The 22,027-nt window shown below is 44.2% G+C and overlaps 1 protein-coding gene across 1 annotated transcript in view; it reads right to left on the reverse strand.

The window, feature by feature from the left end:
- LOC309554172 (adhesion G protein-coupled receptor E1-like) overlaps window positions 1-22,027 on the reverse strand; it is a 110,521-nt gene that overhangs the window by 18,653 nt on the left and 69,841 nt on the right. The window contains exons 10-12 of the mRNA XM_082255789.1: window positions 19,886-20,121; window positions 19,078-19,138; window positions 17,907-17,998 (exon numbers count right to left, since the gene is read on the reverse strand). Coding sequence (XP_082111915.1) covers window positions 17,907-17,998; window positions 19,078-19,138; window positions 19,886-20,121 — 389 coding nt within the window. The remainder of the gene's footprint in view (window positions 1-17,906; window positions 17,999-19,077; window positions 19,139-19,885; window positions 20,122-22,027) is intronic.

A 22,027-nucleotide genomic window follows, 5' to 3' on the forward strand; every position in this document is an offset into this window, starting at 1 on the left:
GTGGGGAGAAGTCGGCTTCCGTGCCAGGGTGACCGGAGAGACACCCTGGCACTGTGTGGGACTTTGCCGTCTTCCGGCCGCGAAACGGCACCCTGCGCCATGCTGGCCACTCGATCCAAGCTGGCCCGCCGGGGCTGCCGCCCTCCGGCTGCGAAACGGCACCGCGCGCCATGCTGGCCGCTCGATCCAAGCTGGCCCGCCGGGACTTTGCCGTCCCCCGGCCGCGAAATGGCACCGCACGCCAGGCTGGCCGCGCGATCCAAGCTGTGCCACCTATCAGTACCCATTAGTGCCACCTATCAGTGCCCATCAATGCCGCCTATCATTGCCCAGCAGTGCCGCCTATCATTGCCCAGCAGTGCCGCCTATCAGTGCCCACCAATGCTGCATATCAGTACTACCTATCAGTGCCCATCAGTTCCGCTTATCAGTGCCGCCTATCAGTGCCGCCTATGAGTGCCACCCCATCAGTGCCTGTCAGTGCAGCCTCATCAGTGCTCATCAGTGCAGGAAAAAACGTATTTATTTACAAAATTGTATAACATAAACAAAAATCTTTTTTTCAAACTTTTTTTATTTGTCTAGCAAAAAAGAAAAAACCTTGCGGTGATCAAATACCACCAAAAGAAAGCTCTATTTGTGGGGGGAAAATTACATAAATTTGGTTTTGGTACAGTGTTGCATGACCGCGCGATTGTCATTCAAAATGCAACAGTGCTAAAAGCTGAAAGTGGTTAAAGAAACTGATCGCAATTGATATATACAGGGCCTTCTTTAAAGTTGACTAGACCCTGGGCAAACATTTTGTTGGGGCTGGGTTTTTCCTGCACAATCAGTGCCGCTGGCTACAGCCAGAAACACTGATCATTGTATTCTGCCAGCGGGGGAGGCTCCCCACTGTCAGAATACAATACCACAGCGGGAAGGATTTGAGGTGTTTGGGGTTGAACTCTGGTTGAACGAAAAATAAAATGAATCATGTATGGCCAACCTAAATCATATGCAGAGATGTATAGTAACTAAGTAGAACTACTTCACTACTGTACTTAAGTACCGAAAGGCGGTATCTGTACTTTCCTAGAGTAGAATTTTTTTCTCCTACTTCCACTTTTAGTTCACTACATTTTTTCAATGATTTCAATACTTCTACTCCAATATTTTTTTTTGTGCTGCATTGTTACTCGTTACTATTATAAAAATTACCACTGCCAGAACTGTAGATGGCAGGTTTCATGAAGCTCAAAACATGTGTATTATCAGCGCATACGAAAATAAATGCTACTGTATGTATAAATAAAAGCTGCATTTGAAATAATAAAAAACAATATGATGTTCAAACTTTTGACTTCTTTCTTTAATAACTACATAACACAGTACTTGTACTTTTACTTTCAGTACTTGAGTAGCAATTTTTTTTTCAAAACTACTGGTACTTTTTCTTTCAGTACTTGAGTAGCAAAAAAACTAATTGCAATACTTAAGTACAAAAATGTTGAATACTTTAGTACTTCTACTCAAGTCACTTTTTGATCAAGCACTTCCACTTAAGTCACTTTTTGATCGAGCACTTGTACTTTTACTCAAGTATGGGTTTCGAGTACTTTATACAACTCTGATCATATGGCAAATTTGTATCTATTCCTTACACATGAAGAGGAGCTTAGGAAGAATAGATAGTACCTCAGCAAGAATGAAGAGGAGCTCAAGAGGAACTGGAGAAGAATGAGGAGGAGCTCAGTAAAAAAAACTGGGGAAAAATTAAGGGCTCAGATGGAACTTGAGAAGAATGAAGAGGAGCTCAGAAAAAAAATGAATAGAATAAAAAGGAGCTCAGGTGTAACTTGAGAAGAACGAGGAGGGGCTCAGGAAGAATGAGCTGCTCAGAAAAGCTGGGGAAGAATTAAGAGGAGCTCAGGTGCAAGTGGAGAAGAATGAAGAGGAGCTCATGAAGAACTGAGGAAGAATGAAGAGGAGCTCAGGAAGAACTGAGGAAGAATGAAGAGGAGCTCAGGGAGAACTGGAAAAGATTGAGGAGGAGTTCAGGAAAAACTGGGGAAGAATGAAGAGGAGCTGAGGTGGAACTGGAGAAGATTGAGGAGGAGCTCAGGAAAACTGGGGAAGTGTTAGATATAACCTTTTGGGGCTAAACAAAGTACAGGCAGACAGTCTGTTGTTTCACTGAACGCTGCTGCTTCTTTCGGAGCAGGAACTATTCTCTTTATTACTCTTTTGAGGCATAGACAAAACATGAACTCACAAATGTAACACTGCCATCTAGTGGTCATACAATGTAATAGGCACACAGCAATGACATACAGTGGTTGTTGCTGATTAAATACAAACCTTGTATGCTAACATCCCCACTCAACAACTACTATCTATGTCAATCCCATTTCTGATCTAAGATCCACAAATCTGGTTCTAGCTAGTGGCTTTGTCAAAGCATCAGCAATCATTTTTTCCGACTCACAATACACAAGTACAATCACTTTCTGATCAACTAAGTCATGAATGTAATGATGTCTGACATCGATGTGCTTGGTTCTTCCATTAATTTTCTCACTTGTTGCAAGCTTAATGCAAGCCTGATTATCCTCAAATAAGACGGTAGGTTCTGATGTTGCTTCTCCAAGATCCTTGAGTAATTGCTGTAACCACACAACTTCTTGACTGGCATAAGCTGCAGATATGTATTCAGCTTCTGTAGAGGACAATGCCACTGACATCTGTTTCTTGCTGGACCATGATATAGGACTGTCTCCCAATTTTAATAAGTAACCACTTGTGGATTTGCGTGTGCTGTGATCACCTGCCCAATCGGAGTCCACATATCCGACGAGGTTTAAACCACCACTTGCTGATAGTTTAAAATTTAAGTCTTTTGTCTGTTTCAGATATCTCATAACTCTTTTGATCGCATTCCAGTCTCTTTGACGTGGTTTATCAACTCGCCTGCAAAGAAGAGACATGCTGGCTGCAATGTCTGGACGTGTAGTGGTTGCAATGTAGAGAAGTGCCCCCACTGCTTGTCTGTATTGTTTATTGGATGTGAGAAGATCATCTTCTCCTTCTAACTTTGGATAGACTGTATCCATAGGTGTGCTTGCTCCTTTCGCCTCTGTCATGTTGAATTGCTGAAGAATAGATTCAATTTTTGCACTCTGATTCAACAGGAAACTTCCATCTTTCTCACGCTGGATGTCAATTCCAAGATAATATGCCACTTCACCTAGGTCTTTAGTTTCAAAGTGCTTGTTGAGTACTCCTGTTAACTTTGCAATTTCATTGTCGTTTTTGTGAGCAATGATCAGGTCATCTACATAAATTAGCAGCTAAATCCACTCAGTGTCTACTTGTTTAGCATATAGGCACGGATCAGCTTTGCTTCTTGTAAATCCTTCATTTAGTAGAACTTGATTAATCTTCAGGTTCCATGCTCGAGCTGATTGTTTAAGGCCATAAAGAGATTTATTCAACTTGCAGACAAGATGCTCTTGTCCCTTTTTCAAATATCCTTCTGGCTGTGACATGTAAATTTCTTCTTCAATATCACCATTAAGAAAAGCTGTCTTAATATCGTGATGTTTCACAATCATTGTACGCATGGCAGCCACTGTCATTAGTGTTCTGAAAGTACTTTGTTTAGCAACTGGAGCAAAAGTAGCATCATAGTCCTCACCGAACTTCTGTGAGTAACCTTTAGCAACCAGCCTTGCCTTGTACCGACAGACTTTCCCTTCAGAGTTACATTTGGTTTTAAAAACCCATTTGCATCCTATGGCATGTTTACCTTGAGGTAGCTCTGAAAGTGTCCATGTCTGGAGATCTTTGAGTGATGTCATTTCTTCATCAGCGGCTTTATACCATACTTGTTTCTCATGCATTGGCAGTTTCTGCATCTCTTTCCATGAACCTGGTTCAGTTTGAACAGCTCTGCGAGCTATGTAAGATAAACGTTCAGCTGGAACACCTTTATTGATTCTGGTTGATTTTCTGACTGAAGGTATTTCTGGTTCAGTTTCAGGTTTTGATTCTTCTGCAGTTATTTCTATTTCTGTATCACTTTCCTTATTTTCTTGAGTGACTGATGTTGATTCTTTCTCAGTTTGAAAAGTTTGTTGTTCAAACTTTGAGCACACAGAACTTTCATCAATAATTACACTTCTGCTGACTGTTACTTTGTTTGTGTCTTGATGTAAAATCCTGTATCCTTTTTGAGATTCACTGTACCACACAAGCACACCTTCTTTTGCACATGCATCCCATTTTGTACGTTTTTCTTTTGGAATGTGTACATAGGCTTTACTTCCAAAAATTCTGATGCGTCTTAAATCTGGTTTCCTTTTGTTCCACAGTTCATATGGAGTTTTTGTTGTTACTTTTCCCGGCAAACGATTTTGAAGATAACATGCAGTTGTGATAGCTTCTCCCCAGTATGTAGTTGGCATATCAGCATCAAATAGCATGCTCCTCCCACTTTCACACAGTGTGCGGTTCATTCTCTCTGCAACTTCATTTTGCTCTGGGTTATATGGAACTGTTGTCTGGAACATAATTCCATGCTTCCTGAGAATGGCTTGTGTTTTACCACTTGTATATTCTGAGCCATTATCTGTTCGTAGTACTCTGGGCATTCCGCCAAAAATATTATTTACTTGAGCGAGATACTCTTCTAATTTCTCTGGCACTTCATCTTTATTGTGAAGTAGAAATACTGTGGTATACCTGGAGTAATCATCAATGAAGGTCAGGAAGTATTTTTTCTTTCCTGGAGTCATAGTTTTCATTGGACCACAAAGATCTGAATGTATTAAGTCCAGAGGTTTTTGGGATTTGCTGTTGGTCTGCTTGGGAAAAGGTGTCCTTGCCATTTTTCCTTTAATACAGCTGGTACAAATCATTATGTGATCACATGGATTAATCTTAATACCACTTGCATAGTTATTCTCAACTATTTTCTTTATTGTATCAGAATTTCTGTGCCCCAATCGTCTGTGCCAAGTGTGGATGCAGTATGAATGTTTATCCTCTTTGGCTATTTTAACCATTTCACTGCAGTTCAGCTGATACAGTTCATCTATGATTTTAGCCTTTGCAAGCAAGCAATCCCCTTTTGTTATGATACAACTGTCACCCTGAAATGTGACTAAATTGCCTTGGTTAGTGAGTTTCTTTACTGACAAAAGGTTGCTTTCAAGATCTGGCACATACAGAACATTCCTCATATGGATCTTTTTAGTGACATCTGGAGAGATAGGACAGTATAGAAAGCCATCTCCTATTCCCACTGATTTCATAAATTGTCCATTAGCTGTAGTTATCCCTTCTGTTTTGCTTTCATCAAGCTGAGTGAAGAAACTTCGGTCATTTGTCATGTGACTTGTAGCACCTGAGTCCACACACCATGCTTGCACAGAGGTGACACCATTTTTGGATCCGAATGCATACTCCTTTGTTTCTATGACATTCTTAGCTTGTTGTAATGCACTTTGTTTTTGCATTCTAGCTTTCCAGATTCTACAATCTGCTTTTAGGTGTCCTGGTTTCTTGCACACAAAGCATTCCCGCTTTTCTAGCTGCACGTTACTGTGTTTATTTTTGAATTTTGTCTTTAAAGCTGTCTCTGAACACATACTCACATTACTCATGCATTCAGTTTTGCGCTTGTATTCATCCACAAGCTTGCCTTTAACATATTCCAGTGTCAGATCATCATCTGGACGTGCATCATCTAGTGCTGTGACAAGTGTCTCATAACTTTCAGGAAGTCCACTTAATAACAGCGCTGCAACATGGAAATCTTTTATCTCTTCTCCAATCCCTCTCAGTCTCTCCACCATCTCTAAGGTCTGTCTTATATAGTCCTGCATGTCCTGGTCTTTCTGTAGCTTAGTTTGATAGAGCTTTCTGATTAAATACAGTTTATTGCTGAGATTAACTCTTTCATGTGCTTTCTGTAACTCTTCCCACATGTCTTTAGCAGTCTGACAGTTACATATATGTATGATTTGATCATCATCTATGCACAGGGAGATTGTGCTCTGTGCTTTCTGATCTCTGTCTAACCACTCCTCTGTGGGCTGTGCAGGTCTTGATTCATTTATACATTTCCACGTACCTTCTCTTATAAGCAGCATTTTCATCTTGAATTTCCAAGATTGGTAGTTCTGATTTGTCAGATTTGCAATGGAGAACTTTGCTGAGGGGATGGCAGCAGCCATTTCTGCTGTTTGTCTTTCTGTTGCTGTCTCCTGTACTCACTTGCTTTAGCTCACTGTATCTGGCTATATCCAGCGGTAATCTGTATTATATCCTGGGCTTCTGTAACATGTCCTGGGCCCATAACCTGTTAGATATAACCTTTTGGGGCTAAACAAAGTACAGGCAGACAGTCTGTTTCACTGAACGCTGCTGCTTCTTTCGGAGCAGGAACTATTCTCTTTATTACTCTTTTGAGGCATAGACAAAACATGAACTCACATGTAACACTGCCATCTAGTGGTCATACAATATAATAGGCACACAGCAATGACATACAGTGGTTGTTGCTGATTAAATACAAACCTTGTATACTAACAGGAAGAATTGGGAGAATCTCAGGAGGAAATGAAGAAAATGTGGAGGAGCTCAGGAAGAATGATGGAGGAATAAAGAGGAGCTCTGGAAGACTGACAGGGTAATGAGAAGTAGTCCAGGAAGGAGATGGAGAAGCTTTGGAAAAATTAGAAGAAAAGGCTGTAAATGGCATGTCCTGTGGTGAGAAAAGGCGAACACGTTAAGGATTGGTAACCTAGGGTAATAGCAAATTTAAATGATGGATTGTATGAGGGAGTATGTACCAAATGTGTTTTTTTTAGATTAGAGGGTGGACAGGTGTATGAAGGGTTTTAGTGTTGTATATTGAGGGAAGGGGTGGTAGGTTGCATGGTGACGGATGCAACAAGGCTGTAAAGCCCGGGGACAATGAAGGAGGGGTATATACAGTGTTTTATAGGGTATGATGGGTGTATACAGGGTAGGACAGGGTGTGATGGGGACTATAGCTGTAGGAGGGGTGTGTTTGGTGTAAGCAGGAACAGTGGAGTGTGATGGGTGGTGAGAGGTGCAAAAGGGCTTATGTGACTGGTGTATGCAGAGTATAGTAGGATGGGACTCTGTGGTGACAGGTGTTAGCAGGGTCTGTTGGGGTGTGATGGGTGTATGCAAGGTTTAATAGGGTGCAATGGGGAGTGTTGGGTGGTGTCAGGTCTCTGCAGGGAGTGGATGGCTGTACATTGGTCTGTGGGTATCAAGTATAATAGGTGTGTGCAGGGTATGATGAGTGTACACAGGGTATGGTGGGATATAATGGAGCATATCAGGTGTGACTGCACTCAATAGAGGGGTGTGAAGGGTGGTGACTGATGCAGGCTGGGTGTATACAGGGTGTGGTGGTGGTTGGGTGACACTCACCAGCTCCTCCGGGCTGCAGCTCTTCCTCTCCCCACAGCAGCAGCAATAGCACATGTCCCTTCTGGAGGCTGCCATCTTCCAGCACCCATCAGACTGCAGCCTGTCACATGAGTCAAGCAGCCTTTTCCACGGCCTTCTCCTATGTACACTCATCATACCCGGTGTTCTGCTGAAAACTCCAACTTGCCGAGATCTCTAACTACGTTATTTCCAGTGACTGTACACCAGGAATAATTGGAGATTTTGACCACTTGGTGTTTTCACACAACACCAGCAGCGTATACACTCCGGTATAGGTTATAATTAATGGTGATTGTTAGTCCACCTGATAGTTGTCACCGCCTTGAAATCGGCCATGTTTTTGGTTACTAGCGGGCAGACTAACAATCTGCACTAATTATAGCATCTCGTCAAAAATCTCCAAATATTCCTGGTGTATATTTACCGGAAGTACCATCGTTGGAGATCTTGGCAAGTTGGAGCTTTCGGCAGAACACCGGCGCACCCCTTCCCTGTGTACCATCCGAGCAGTCCAGCCCACCACGGTCACATGACTGACAATCCGCGGGACTTGGGAGCAAATCTGGACTGGTAGTGGTGGTGAGGGAGATGAGACTCAAACTCAGTACTGCAGGGCCCACGGTCGGCTCTCTTACTGATTCATTACATGTCACACAGCTGCTGGTGACCCAAACAGAAAAAAAGGGCCTCTCATTGGGCCCCCTACTTGCATCTTCAGTGTTCTAATGGTTAATTGCCCCTGGGATTGGTTGCCCAGCTACACCGGGAAACTAATTTGTGGCAGCGTGGGCTCAAGGGGCAGCAGCTTTGGGACCCACAAAAATGCCCAGGGCAGCTGCCCCTTTTGGCCTGCGTTAAAGATGGCATTGGAACTTCCCCCATAAATCCGAGATGGCCTTTATCACAGGGTATAATAAACAATATAAGGAGGTTGAAAAAGCTGTAAAGAAGTTCAGCCTATTTCAGTAAAAGATAGTGAACTAAAAAAGATACTTCCCCATAAACCTCGATTAATTTATAGGAGAGCACCAGGACTAAGGGAAAAGATTGCTCCCAATGTCCTGGGCCCTCCCAAGAAAGTGGGCACCTTTTTGGGATAGAATAGGTTTTATTTGGTGCTCAAGGTGTAAGGCTTGCAAGACCACCCGGAATAATGAGGGCATGAAATGTGCAATATCGCAAAGTAAGACATTTCGTTCCTTTGTTATGAGTAGGGAGTACCAAGTGAGACAGTTCATCACTTGTGACACATGGTGTGTTGTAGGTGTTGGCATGCCCCTGCAAAGGGCTGACGCTCCCGCTAGGTGAACTAGGCAGCCGCCTAGGGGCGCACGGCTGCCTAGCCCAGTCGGGAGGGTGCAGACCGGCCCAGATGGATCACCCTGTCAGTCCGCCTGTCCCGGCGGAAGCCGCGGCTTTGCCAGAATAGTGTTGTAACTGTGTCAGTGCTGAGTCTCTGAGTGCCGTTCACTGAGTTTTTTGCTGCTGTGCCTGTGCAGTGTGTAGGCCTCACAATCCTGTGCACATAGGATTGGTGTTAGTGATGCTGCCCCCACCAATCCCTGCAGCCTTGCTGGCACTGTGTGCCCAGGACAGGTGTCATGCCAGCCAATGAGGTGCTGAACGCGGGTGCGCCGCCAACCTCAACGTGACAATTTCCTCATCCACTCCAGTCCCACCCGCAGCAGAGGAGCCCGTGTAGTCCCCTGGCTGTCTGTCCCACACGGTGTGGCTCAGTCTAAGAAGAGATTGGAATAGAAGGTACAGTGTGTCAGTCAGATAGTGTGGCCTGTAATAACTGCTGCCTATCTCAAGCCGTAGACAAACAGAATTTACACAGTCTGCGCTGCAGCAATCCTTTTTGGAATTTCCTGTGTACAGTATTATGTACATATTTATTGTAGTATGGTCATGGACAAATATTGAATACTGAATTGATGATCTAGATGAGAGAAGAAATCGGGATGGATGGTGGACCAATGTGTGATATCAGAAGTAAATTACATACAGTAAGCAGCAGTCTTGTGTACAATTCCCTAATATTATATCAGCAAGAAAAAACAATGTATACAAAAGCAGCAGTCTTGTGTGATCCCCAATATTATACAACAGCAGTAAATATAATATTATATCTTATATAATATAATATTATTATTATTATAATAAAAGACTGCTGCTTTTGTATATATCTGCTTCTGGACCGCCCCAACGCACAAATACTGGAGTAGGGCAGCCCTTCAGCACTCAATCACATACCGTACCCCTGTATGTCTTTTTTTTGGGGGGGGGGGGAGTAGCTGGCTTTACCTAGGGTGCAAAATGGTCTAGCACCGGCCCTACCCCTGCTGCACTCAATAATATGTGGGCAGAAACACACACACGTTACGCAGCAGAATTTATAAACATTTGAATGATATTAGGAAAGGTTATAGGAAGCATAGCATGTAAAACCACTTTAGCATGTTCCATATTAAAGATTGATTTCTGTACGTTTTTATGATATTAATAGTATTCAGAAACATTGGCGGGGGAGTATAATTATGAAACAATTATCCCAACAGGAAACAAAATGGATAAATGAAATGGGGTCTCTTCAGCCTGATTGTATGAATATTGAAATAGACTTAAACTGCTACTTGACAGATTTTTAGATATAAACTACTAAGGTGCTAGAGGCTAAAAACTAAGAAGTTAATAAGAAGTGGGATAGTTAGACCCCAGTTCTGGTAAAAGGATATATTAACTGTAGGGAGTTCTAACCTCATGAGTTTTTAAATAGTTTTTAAATGATTTTTAAACCATGTTATATTCATTTTTATCAGATACTTGCATTTATAATATACTGTAGGTAGCAAATGGAGTTAAGCTTATTTATTTTAAATGGCAAGGCATTATGTATGATGATAATATTTTTAAATATCCTAATAATATTTGATTAAATATTAATAATCAGTTCATTATACGGCACAGGTATACAGTATGGCGTTTAAGTGATATCATTTTATTAGTGTAGCACAGAGGGTATATGGATCGTGGGTATGCGTATCACCGATTATAAAAGTTGTATAGGGGAGGAGTTTTTTTGGCCCAGAGAGGAGGAGATTTTCATGATGTTGTATTGGGGAGGGAGGTTCTACTGGACTATAAAAGGCTACAACAATATGACGCCCACAGACCTTCTGACGTCAGGTTGACGAAACGTGCGTAGAGGCAGAACATCCCGTGCACAACTTCAAGGCCCGAACTTCTGGTCAGAGTAACACCCGCTGTCTCCAGGACATGAGTGGAGCGGTGGCGTTGTTATTGAAAACAGGCGGGATATATTAGTGCTAATTTATAGGCACATTTTAATGTCAGCAATATTCTTTTATTTGTTTACTTACTATCAGACTTGTATAAAGTACTCAAAATTTCTACTTGAGTAAAAGTACAAGTGCTCGATCAAAAAGTGACTTAAGTAAAAGTGGAAGTGCTCGCAGAAAAAGTTACTTAGTGGAAGTACTAAAGTATTCAACATTTTTTTTACTTAAGTATTGCAAGTAGTTTTTTCAAAAAAATTGCTACTTAAGTACTAAAAGTAAAAAGTACCAGTAGTTTTGAAAAAAAATTCTACTCAAGTACTGAAAGTAGAAGTAGAAGTACTGTGTTATGTAGTTATTAAAGAAAGAAGTCAAAAGTTTGAACATCATATTGTTTTTTATTATTTGAATTTATTTCAAATGATTTTTTCAAATGATTAACCTAAAGGACAATCACAATTCCTTAGGCTGTAACTTTTTGTAAACAAAAAACAGATAAAGTATGTCCCTTCCTTCCCCTTTTAAAGCATCCCTCCTTCTCTTCCCTGCCTGTTTTTTTTCTCCACAGCTTATTGGTGCGCCAAATTATATATAAACCAATGTGATATACAACAATATATTCCAATAATGAAATAAAGGAAGAGTGTATGAAATCTAAGTCAATAAAAAGTTCAAAATATTGTGAATCTTCAAATATATATATGTGACAAAACAAGATGAATATAATTTCATATCTGCTGTTAATGGGAAAGAACCTCCCAACCAGGGCCGACCTTAGGTGTTCAAGCGCCCTGTGCGAGCTGATCCTGTGGCGCCCCCACCAGCGCCCTGCACATTTTTTCTTGCACTTTTTTTGCACTTCATTTGACCTTTCTTTTTTATGATCACTACAAACTTAGCCCCCCTTACATTAGAGACCCCCCTTACATCAGAGACCCCCCAACGGAGCCCCCTTACAACAGAAACCCCCCACAGAGGCCCCACTTACATCAGAGACCCCCCACACAGAGCACCCTTAAAGCAGAGACCCCCAGCCCCCACAAAGAGCCCCCTTTACATCAGAGACCCCCCCACACAGAGCCCCCTTACATCAGAGACCCCCATACAGAGCCCCCTTTACATCAGAGACCCCCCCACACAGAGCTCCCCTTACATCAGAGACCCCCCCACAGAGCCCCCTTACATCAGAGCCCCCCACACAAAGCCCCCCTTACATCAGAGACCCCAACACAGAGCCCCCTTACATCAGAGACCATCCCCACACAAAGCCCCCTTACTTTAGAGACCCCTCACACAAAGCCCCCCTTACATCAGAGACCCCAACACAGAGCCCCCTTACATCAGATACCATCCCCACAGAGCCCCCCTTACATCAGAGCCCTCCCCATAGAGCCCCCCACAGAGCTCCCCTTACATCAGAGCCCCTCCACACAGAGCTCCCCTTACATCAGAGCCCTCCACATCAGAGCCCTCCCACACAGAGTCCCCCTTACATCAGAGACCCCCCCACACAGAGCCGCCTTACATCAGAGACCCCCACACATCAGAGACCCCCCCACACAGAGACCCCTTACATCAGAGACCCCCACACAGAGCCTCCTTACTTCAGAGACCTCCTACACAGAGCCCCCTTACACCAGAGACCCCCCCACACAGAGCCCGCTTACATCAAAGACCCCCCACACAGCACCCCCTTACATCAGAGACCCCCCACACAGAGCCCCCTTACATCAAAGACCCCCCACACAAAGCCCCCTTTACATCAGAGACCCCCCACACAGAGCCCCCCTTACATCAGAGACCCCCCACACAAAGCCCCCTTACTTTAGAGACCCCTCACACAAAGCCCGCCTTACATCCAGAGACCCCCACACAGAGACCCCTTACATCAGAGACCCCCACACAGAGCTCCCTTACATCAGAGACCCCCCACACAGATCCCCCTTACACCAGAGACCCCTACACAGAGCCCCCTTACATCAAAGACCCCCCACACAGCGCCCCCTTACATCAGAGACCCCCACACAGAGCCCCCTTACATCAAAGACCCCCCACACAAAGCCCCCTTTACATCAGAGACCCCCACATAGAGCCCCCCTTATATCAGAGACCCCCCACACAAAGCCCCCTTACTTTAGAGACCCCTCACACAAAGCCACCCTTACATCCAGAGACCCCAACACAGAGCCCCCTTACATCAGAGACCATCCCCACAGAGCCCCCCTTACATCAGAGCCCCCCCCATAGAGCCCCCCACAGAGCTCCCCCTACATCAGAGCCCCTCCACACAGAGCTCCCCTTACATCAGAGCCCTCCCACACAGAGCCCCCCTTACATCAGAGACCCCCCTTACATCAAAGACCCCCCCACACAGAGCCCCCTTACACCAGAGACCACCCACACAAAGCCCCCCCTTTACATCAGAGACCCCCCCACACAGAGCCCCCTTACATCAGAGACCCCCATACAGAGCCCCCTTTACATCAGAGACCCCCCCACACAGAGCTCCCCTTACATCAGAGACCCCCCCACAGAGCCCCCTTACATCAGAGCCCCCCACACAAAGCCCCCCTTACATCAGAGACCCCAACACAGAGCCCCCTTACATCAGAGACCATCCCCACACAAAGCCCCCTTACTTTAGAGACCCCTCACACAAAGCCCCCCTTACATCAGAGACCCCAACACAGAGCCCCCTTACATCAGATACCATCCCCACAGAGCCCCCCTTACATCAGAGCCCTCCCCATAGAGCCCCCCACAGAGCTCCCCTTACATCAGAGCCCCTCCACACAGAGCTCCCCTTACATCAGAGCCCTCCACATCAGAGCCCTCCCACACAGAGTCCCCCTTACATCAGAGACCCCCCCACACAGAGCCGCCTTACATCAGAGACCCCCACACATCAGAGACCCCCCCACACAGAGACCCCTTACATCAGAGACCCCCACACAGAGCCTCCTTACTTCAGAGACCTCCTACACAGAGCCCCCTTACACCAGAGACCCCCCCACACAGAGCCCGCTTACATCAAAGACCACCCACACAGCACCCCCTTACATCAGAGACCCCCCACACAGAGCCCCCTTACATCAAAGACCCCCCACACAAAGCCCCCTTTACATCAGAGACCCCCCACACAGAGCCCCCCTTACATCAGAGACCCCCCACACAAAGCCCCCTTACTTTAGAGACCCCTCACACAAAGCCCGCCTTACATCCAGAGACCCCCACACAGAGACCCCTTACATCAGAGACCCCCACACAGAGCTCCCTTACATCAGAGACCCCCCACACAGATCCCCCTTACACCAGAGACCCCTACACAGAGCCCCCTTACATCAAAGACCCCCCACACAGCGCCCCCTTACATCAGAGACCCCCACACAGAGCCCCCTTACATCAAAGACCCCCCACACAAAGCCCCCTTTACATCAGAGACCCCCACATAGAGCCCCCCTTATATCAGAGACCCCCCACACAAAGCCCCCTTACTTTAGAGACCCCTCACACAAAGCCACCCTTACATCCAGAGACCCCAACACAGAGCCCCCTTACATCAGAGACCATCCCCACAGAGCCCCCCTTACATCAGAGCCCCCCCCATAGAGCCCCCCACAGAGCTCCCCCTACATCAGAGCCCCTCCACACAGAGCTCCCCTTACATCAGAGCCCTCCCACACAGAGCCCCCCTTACATCAGAGACCCCCCTTACATCAAAGACCCCCCACACAGAGCCCCCTTACACCAGAGACCACCCACACAAAGCCCCCCCTTACATCAGAGACCCCCCCTTGTTTCCCTTAACCAAGATGGCCGCCAGTGCCTCGATCACACTGCGCATGCGCACGTGCCTCTACTGCGCGGCCGCCGGAATCCCCGCCTCCCAGCACTGAGACGTCAGCGAATGGAGACAAGGAGGGGAGGAGCGGAGTGGCCGAAGGCCGCCACACATGTCAGAGTGCCGAGAGGCGCATGTGGGAGCACTCCACGCCGGCCCAGCGGAAGCCTGGAGCGGAACAACGCTACCCAAATGGCCAGAGATCAGATACCCATGAAAAAGGGGGGTATCTTTACCTTTGCCTTCCTATAGAAAAGGGGAGGGGAGGGAGGAAGGCAGAATAGGGAGGATAATTGAAAGAGTAGGAGAGAGCAGTAAGGAGGGAAACCAAACAAAAAAGAAAAAGGGAAAGGCATAGAAAAGTAACGAGTAACGATGCAGCACAAAAAAAAAATATCGGAGTAGAAGTATCGAAATCATCGAAAAAATGTAGTGAAGTAAAAGTAGAAGTAGGAGAAAAAAATTCTACTCTAGGAAAGTACAGATTCGGTACTTAAGTACAGTACTTAAGTAGTTCTACTTCGTTACTATACATCTCTGCTTACTATATATAAATAAAAATGACTACACCATATACTATTACCATCTTTTGGTTTACATGGTGGAGTGGAGGAGACATTAGTGGACAGATCTGGTATCTTTCCCCAAGAAGGAGGATTTTTCTAAAGCAAGATTTTTTACCCACATCTAAGGGGCCAGCATGGTAAAAGGATAGAATGAAGATTTAAAGGAACAAAGCTCTAAGTGACCTTCTTTTTGTAAAAGAGGTCATTACTGTCTGGGGAGTAATTTTTCACATGAGTAAACATCATGGTGGAAGTGATATTATTGGAGCACATAGAAGAATTCGATTTTTATGGACACTGAAATTATTAACTTTAAATATTGATCATATATGGTATATTCACTTATAATACTGGTTATTGTGTTTGTGGATATTTGCATAGTATTGTTTGAACAAAGGGTTTAGGAGCAGTTGGGGTACTACTATTAAATATTAGTGCTCCCTTCATATTTATTTTTTACTGGGACTAGTGAGGACCCTGAAGACTCTGTACATGTGAGGTCAGCTCAGATACTGACTTCACAGGGGCTCAAAATCTGTGACAATACAACCTCTCCAATCTTTAATGATCTGTATGCCTGTGTTATCATCAGGTGCAAAAAAATGTTCTGTGTCTTATTTGCCTCAACAGTCTCTTTTTTTTGCAAATTCAAGGTTTATTGAAAAAAGGGAAGGGCATAACATACAATACAATCATACATTGGCAGGCGTCTAAAAACAGTAGATGAACATGCAGCAAGTCATGAGACAGAAAAACACAAGGAAGAGCGTATAATCTTACTACAATAACATTATATGAAAAATCGAGAGAGCAGGCCGCGGAGCTCAAAGCCTCCAGAGGAGTCCCCCCTCCACCGGCATCTCTCAAGTGGCCAGCCCGAGGAGATGAAGAGGAACTCAGTCGACAGCCCGACTTTCCCGCAATCAGCTCTGTATAAAAAGTGCACAAATGCCCAGGGGGAATGGGGTTTTCCAGGAGGGGAAAAAAAAAAAACCAGGAGGGAGAGAAGGGAGAGGAGAGTAGAAAGCAGTAGAAGGGGTAGAGACTAGAGAGCAAGGAGAGGGTAAGGATAGGCATGTGAGGGGGGAGACGGCCATCCCGATCGCCAGCATCCAGTTAAGCGATCAAATCTTTGTATTCTGCGGAAAAGCTAAACTCATGCCAGTAGTACCAACGGTTGAGGAACTTCTCTCGCGAGCCTCGTTCGGCCGCCACAAGGTCTTCCATTTCATTAATATTTGCCACTTTTCTCAGCCACATTGCGACTGTGGGAGGCTGTGACTGCTTCCAGAGTAGAGGGATGCAGCTCTTTGCCGCCGTGAACCGGAGCGGCAAGATCGATTTACGATAGGATTACGCGGAAAACTATTGTGGTGGAGGAGGAAGAGCGCCGGGTCTAGAGTGAGGGCATGGTCTGTGTATTTCTGCGAAATGCGGAGAACCTCAGACCAGAAAGGGCGTAGGCGGCCACAGGACCAAAAGATGTGGAGAAGGGAACCAACCTCTTCCCCGCAGCGCCAACAAAGATCAGAACATGAGGGAAACATCTTATGCAACCTGGCTGGGGTGTAGTACCATCTGGTCAGGAACTTGTATCTGGCCTCCTGGTATTTGGAGCACATAGAAGTCTTATAGGTGAAGAAGAAAATATGCTCCACTTGATGGTCAGACAGGGAGAGTCCCAAATCCCTTTCCCATCGTGTTAAGTATAAGGGTCTAAAGTCAGGCTCCGGGCTCAGCAGAAGTGGATACAGCGTGGAGATCGTGTGGCGTAACGGAGAATCCGATGAACAGAGTTCTTCGAAAGGAGTGAGGCGGCACATGAAGGGGTCCACTGATGGCAGGGAGTGCAGGAAGTGAGCTAACTGTATCTTTTTCCAGAAGGACAAGGCTGAAAAGGAGCTGTCTGAGAAGAGAGTCTGCCGAGAGACCCACTGCCTGCGGCTAATGAAGTGTCTGGCTTGGTAGCGACCCCTCGTCCTGAGGGTACAAAAACACGGTTCCGTCATGCCCGGGATGAAGTCTCGATTCCCAAGAACCGGAAACAGAGGAGAAGGCAAAGTGGCAACCGTGCCGTCCTTGCACAGCTTCCGCCCCAGCCACAGCGTGGTTCCTATGGTCGGGTGATCTGAGGCTCATCTAGGCAGTGTGGAGGTGCCCCAGAGTAAAGATTCCGGTGTTCCAGAGATCCGTGCACATGCCAATCCACGACCCTGGCAAGATGATAAAAGGCATAATACAGCGTTGCGTCCAGGAAGGCCATGCCACCACTCAGTTTGGGCATGCGAAGAACTGGGGGGGGGGGGGGCTCTGGAGCCAAAGAAACCTACAAAAGGTCTTGTTTATCTTCCTGAGGAAGGCCTAGGGAACATAAATTGGCAGGGCTTGTAGCACATAGAGCAGCCGAGGCATAACGTTCATTTTTATAATGTTACAACGCCCGAACCAGGAAAACATACCCTTCTCTCAACAGTCTCTAATGCCCTCCACACCCACATAGTCTGCCATGACAACAGTTACACCACTGTTCACACTTTTAAGTTTATGAAATGAAGTTATTAAAAAAGTAATGAGGGTATGAATTGTGCAATATTGCAAAGCAGTCAATCAAATTTAAGTTTGCAGATATCAGAAAAAGTTGAACTTTAAATGGCTGCTTTTTGTTGCTACACTTTGTATATTGTACTTTCCCTTACTAAAAAAAACCTGTATACATGCCATACCTACCGGGTGTGTTTTAATGTTGAAACATTTTTATTGAGAGATGCCAGCTTCTTCTTGAGGAGCACAAATGTAAGAACCAAGAGGATGAAGTTTATCTGAGGAAACACATTGAGAGAAACAAAGAGTTGGCCAAACATTTTTTTACAGTGGTCAGATCATCTTCAGAAAGATCTTCTATCTAGATGAAACTTACACTGACCATGCACTGATCGAAATTCGGCCAATTCAGCAGGGACTGTCCAAGTTTCGATCAGAGGGTGGGCTCCTATGCTTGACAGAAGTCCTTTCTTTATTCAACTTCTGTTGATATGTTGGAAATTTCTTGTTGATCAGTGGCTGCAGTTAGCCTATCTGCAGAGGGGGATTTCTCCATCCACCTAAAGCTGGCTATACACTAGTAGATTTTCAAATAAACATTTGCACCCATGTTGTCTGAAAGAACATCAACCTATTGTTTGCTTTTAACATTTGATTCAGGAATATATATACATTTTCCAAACGAAAATCACATGCGCTGTTAGAAATTTGTTTGTTCGAGAAAAAACTTCTATCCTGCTCCTTCAAATTTTTTTTTATCACTGCAGTTAAAAACAAACTTTGACTTGATCCAACTAACAGTTAGATAATTGAATGGATGTTCTTAAAACTAATAATTTAAAACCAAATTCTACTAACGTATAGCCAACGTTACAGTGTATGGCTAGCTCTACTATTTGTATCCTGCAAACATGCTTGCATGTTTTTCTAGATTATAACTTAAAACTTCTCCTCCCTTGTGCTGACACGTATCTGGGGAGGACAACTGCCCACTGATAAAAACACTCCAACTTGGTTGATACCTCACAGGAGTTATGCAGAGGCTCTTGGAAATCCATAGATACAAACTGTTTTATAGTTGTTGCTTCTAAAATCAGAAGCCTTAGGCCCCTTTCACACAACGTCAGTTGTCATCCGTTTTTCGTCAGTTGTTATCCGTTTTTCGTCAGTTGTTATCCGTCTTTCATCCATTTTTACATAGAGATGCATTGATGTCCGTTTTTCATCCGTCAACAGATGGATGAAAAAACGGACAAACGGACAGCGTGTGTGAAAGGGGCCTTAAGGACAACCCAAAATGTAACTAGCTAGAGATAATGATACAGTCAGTACAAGAAGTCTCCTTTTAAATACTCACAGTAATAAACACACAAACTGGACCAAGGAAACTCCAGATGAGATCTTTTCTAAGCCAACAACTAGAAGGAACAAATAAGTATGGTTTCAGGTCACTATATGTAAATCTATATTTTTTTAAACATGTTAACATGAAGGAGAATCTCAGAAAGGTGATCCTTAACAACAGAAGCTCTGGGATGTTAATCATTGAATACAGGAAAATACCAGGTATTTAGTAGAAAAAAAAATCAGCAAAAAAAAGAATCTCAGGAAAGATTCCTGAAGAAAGAGGGACAATACTCAAAAAGTACAATATCTGAACAGAGGGGGCATCTTGGGAAGCATAGTTGTACCAAGAAGGAGAATGTCAGGAACGTAAAAAAAAATTGAGAGAGGATAATCATGGGAAGAGTTAATAATGGAGAGAGGAGAATTTCATGACGGTTTATTACCAGAGAGAGGAGAACCTTGGAAAGGGTAATTACTGAAAGAGAATGCTTGGAAAAGTTATTTAGTGGGGTGAGGACAATTTTGTGAAAAGTCAATGATTGAGTGGAACAATCTTAGGAAGGGTTAAGAGAGCAGAATTCTGGGAAGAGTAAATGATGGAGACGTGAGAATTTTAGGAAGGGTAGTTAGTGCAGAGGATGGTAAAAGGCACAACATTGAAAGGAATAATGATTGTTCCCACAATGGGATGAACAATCATTGAACAAAGGGCAGACTGCAGAGAAGATCAAGGAGATATACTCTGGAAGGATGAATTGAAAAGTTATCAGAAATGGAACAAGGGTTTAGTCTTTTCTATACTGCCATACACAACTTACTATTTTTCTGTTCCATATGAACCGTGTCGCATTGCTGCAGAGATAATAATGATGATGAGAGGAATTCCAAATCCAGCTATACAAAGGTATGGAAAAAGTTGGCGTTGAGATGTCATGTAATTCATGGCTTGCAGGTTTCGGACTGTCATGAAGAGTAGGGCGCTCTCCAGAGACATCCAGCAAAAGGCACAGAGGAAGGAGAACTGGAGGAAACCCGCAATCACTGCACAAAGGACCTGAAATGCATGAAGCAATATTAGAGACACAGAGAATAAGTCCACAGTCCCTTTGTGTAGACTGATTTTCATGCATAAAATGTTTTTTAACTTCCATACCACGATTCTGATTATAACAATTTGCAACTCCAAAATCTCAAGTAACCTGATTACTTACATTAGATCTTAATACGTGTAGAACAATGTGGCCTACTCTGCTAGCATCCATGAAATATGAGAACTTTGTTAGGTTTTATTTAAAGCTTACCACCAGCCAGTTAAATAAATAAAACACAAGGGAATGTAGTTCTAAATTCATTACTACATTCATTTATTACTGGCAAATAGTACCGGCAATTGCTGCAGTATGTTTATGTACTGCACATTCCCAACAGTCCCTGCCCTCAAGGAGTTTACAATCTATCTCACATACATTCATACATACATATACACACCAAGAACAGTTCAGACAAGAGCCAAATAACCAACCAGCACGTTGTTGAAGTTTGGCGAGGAAATCTGCACAAGAAAAGTGAGAACATGCAAACTTCATGCACATTGTGTCCTGGTGAGCATTCAAAGCATGGCCCCCAACGCTGCAAGTTAAAAGTGCTAACTACTAAGCCACTGTGCTCCCTATTATTAGTTATATACTGTATGTGAACTAGAGGTCATCCCTATGTTGTAGAGATAATGAGAGGTATTCTTTAATTCTATGGAAAATTTCCTGTTGATCTTGCTAGAAATTCTAATGCCTTTGTAATATTCTGTGCACTGAAATGAACTGACTAAAATCTTAAACAATTTTATTGCTTTTCCAGCTATAATGGGTGAACACCACATCTCCTCTTCCAAATGCAATAGAAATAGACATTTGCAGTCCTAATCAGGAGAGCAGCCTAGGGTGACAACGCTGCTCCTCCAAAGATTCAGTACAATAAGTGAAAGGACAGGAAGTGTATTACTGGCAGGATCACCGGGTGTAAATATAGGGAAAAAGCCTGAAAAAAATAAAACAAACATATGCAGCTACCACATCTAAATACTGGTAATCTGCATTTTAATTCTGCTCTTCTGTTTAGACGTGCTTTAACCACTTGCCGACCGCCGCACGACTATATACTGCGGCGGTCAGCCCCTCCTGGGCAAATCGACGTACCGGTACCCACGAGCTTCTAGGGGGCGAGTGCGTGCCGCCGGAGGCACGCTCCCCCCCCCCACCGATCGTTCCCTGACATCCCCGCGCGAGTGACCGGCAGCGGTGCCGATGTCCGCTGGTCACTCGCGATCTCCCGCTGGAGAGGGAGAAAGGCAGGCGGCTGATGTAAACACAGCCATCTGTCATTCTCCCTGATGTAACTGCAGATACTATACGATCCTGCTATGTCTCTCTGGTTACATCACAAGCCACGCCCCCTCACAGTTAGAATCACGCCCCAGAGGAATACATTTAACCCACTGATCACCAATAAAGTTAACCCCTTCCCTGCCAGTTTCATTTTTACAGTAACAGTGCATATGTATAGCACTGATTATTGTAGTAATGTCACTGGTACCCCCAAAAGTGTCAAAAATGTCAGTCAAGGGTCCGATCTGTCTGCCGCAATGTCGCAGTCCTGCAAAAAAAAATCGCAGATCACCGCCATTACTAGTTAAAAAAAAAACAATAAAAATTACATAAATCTTTCCCGTAGTTAGTAAACGCAATAACTTTTGCACAAACCAATTAATCAAAATACGCTTATTTTATTATTTTCACCAAAAATATGTAGCAGAAAACAAATTGGCCTAAAATGTTAAAAAGTTTAGATTTTTAAATTTTTTGGGGGGGAATTTCGTATAAAAAAATGTGAAAAATATTGTTATTTTTTCAAAATTGTCGCTCTTTTTTTGTTTATAGCGCAAAATGTAAAAATCACCACACAGG

Source organism: Pelophylax lessonae (assembly GCF_965119305.1).
Source record: "Pelophylax lessonae genome assembly, chromosome: 4".
Taxonomy (NCBI): Eukaryota; Metazoa; Chordata; class Amphibia; order Anura; family Ranidae; genus Pelophylax; species Pelophylax lessonae.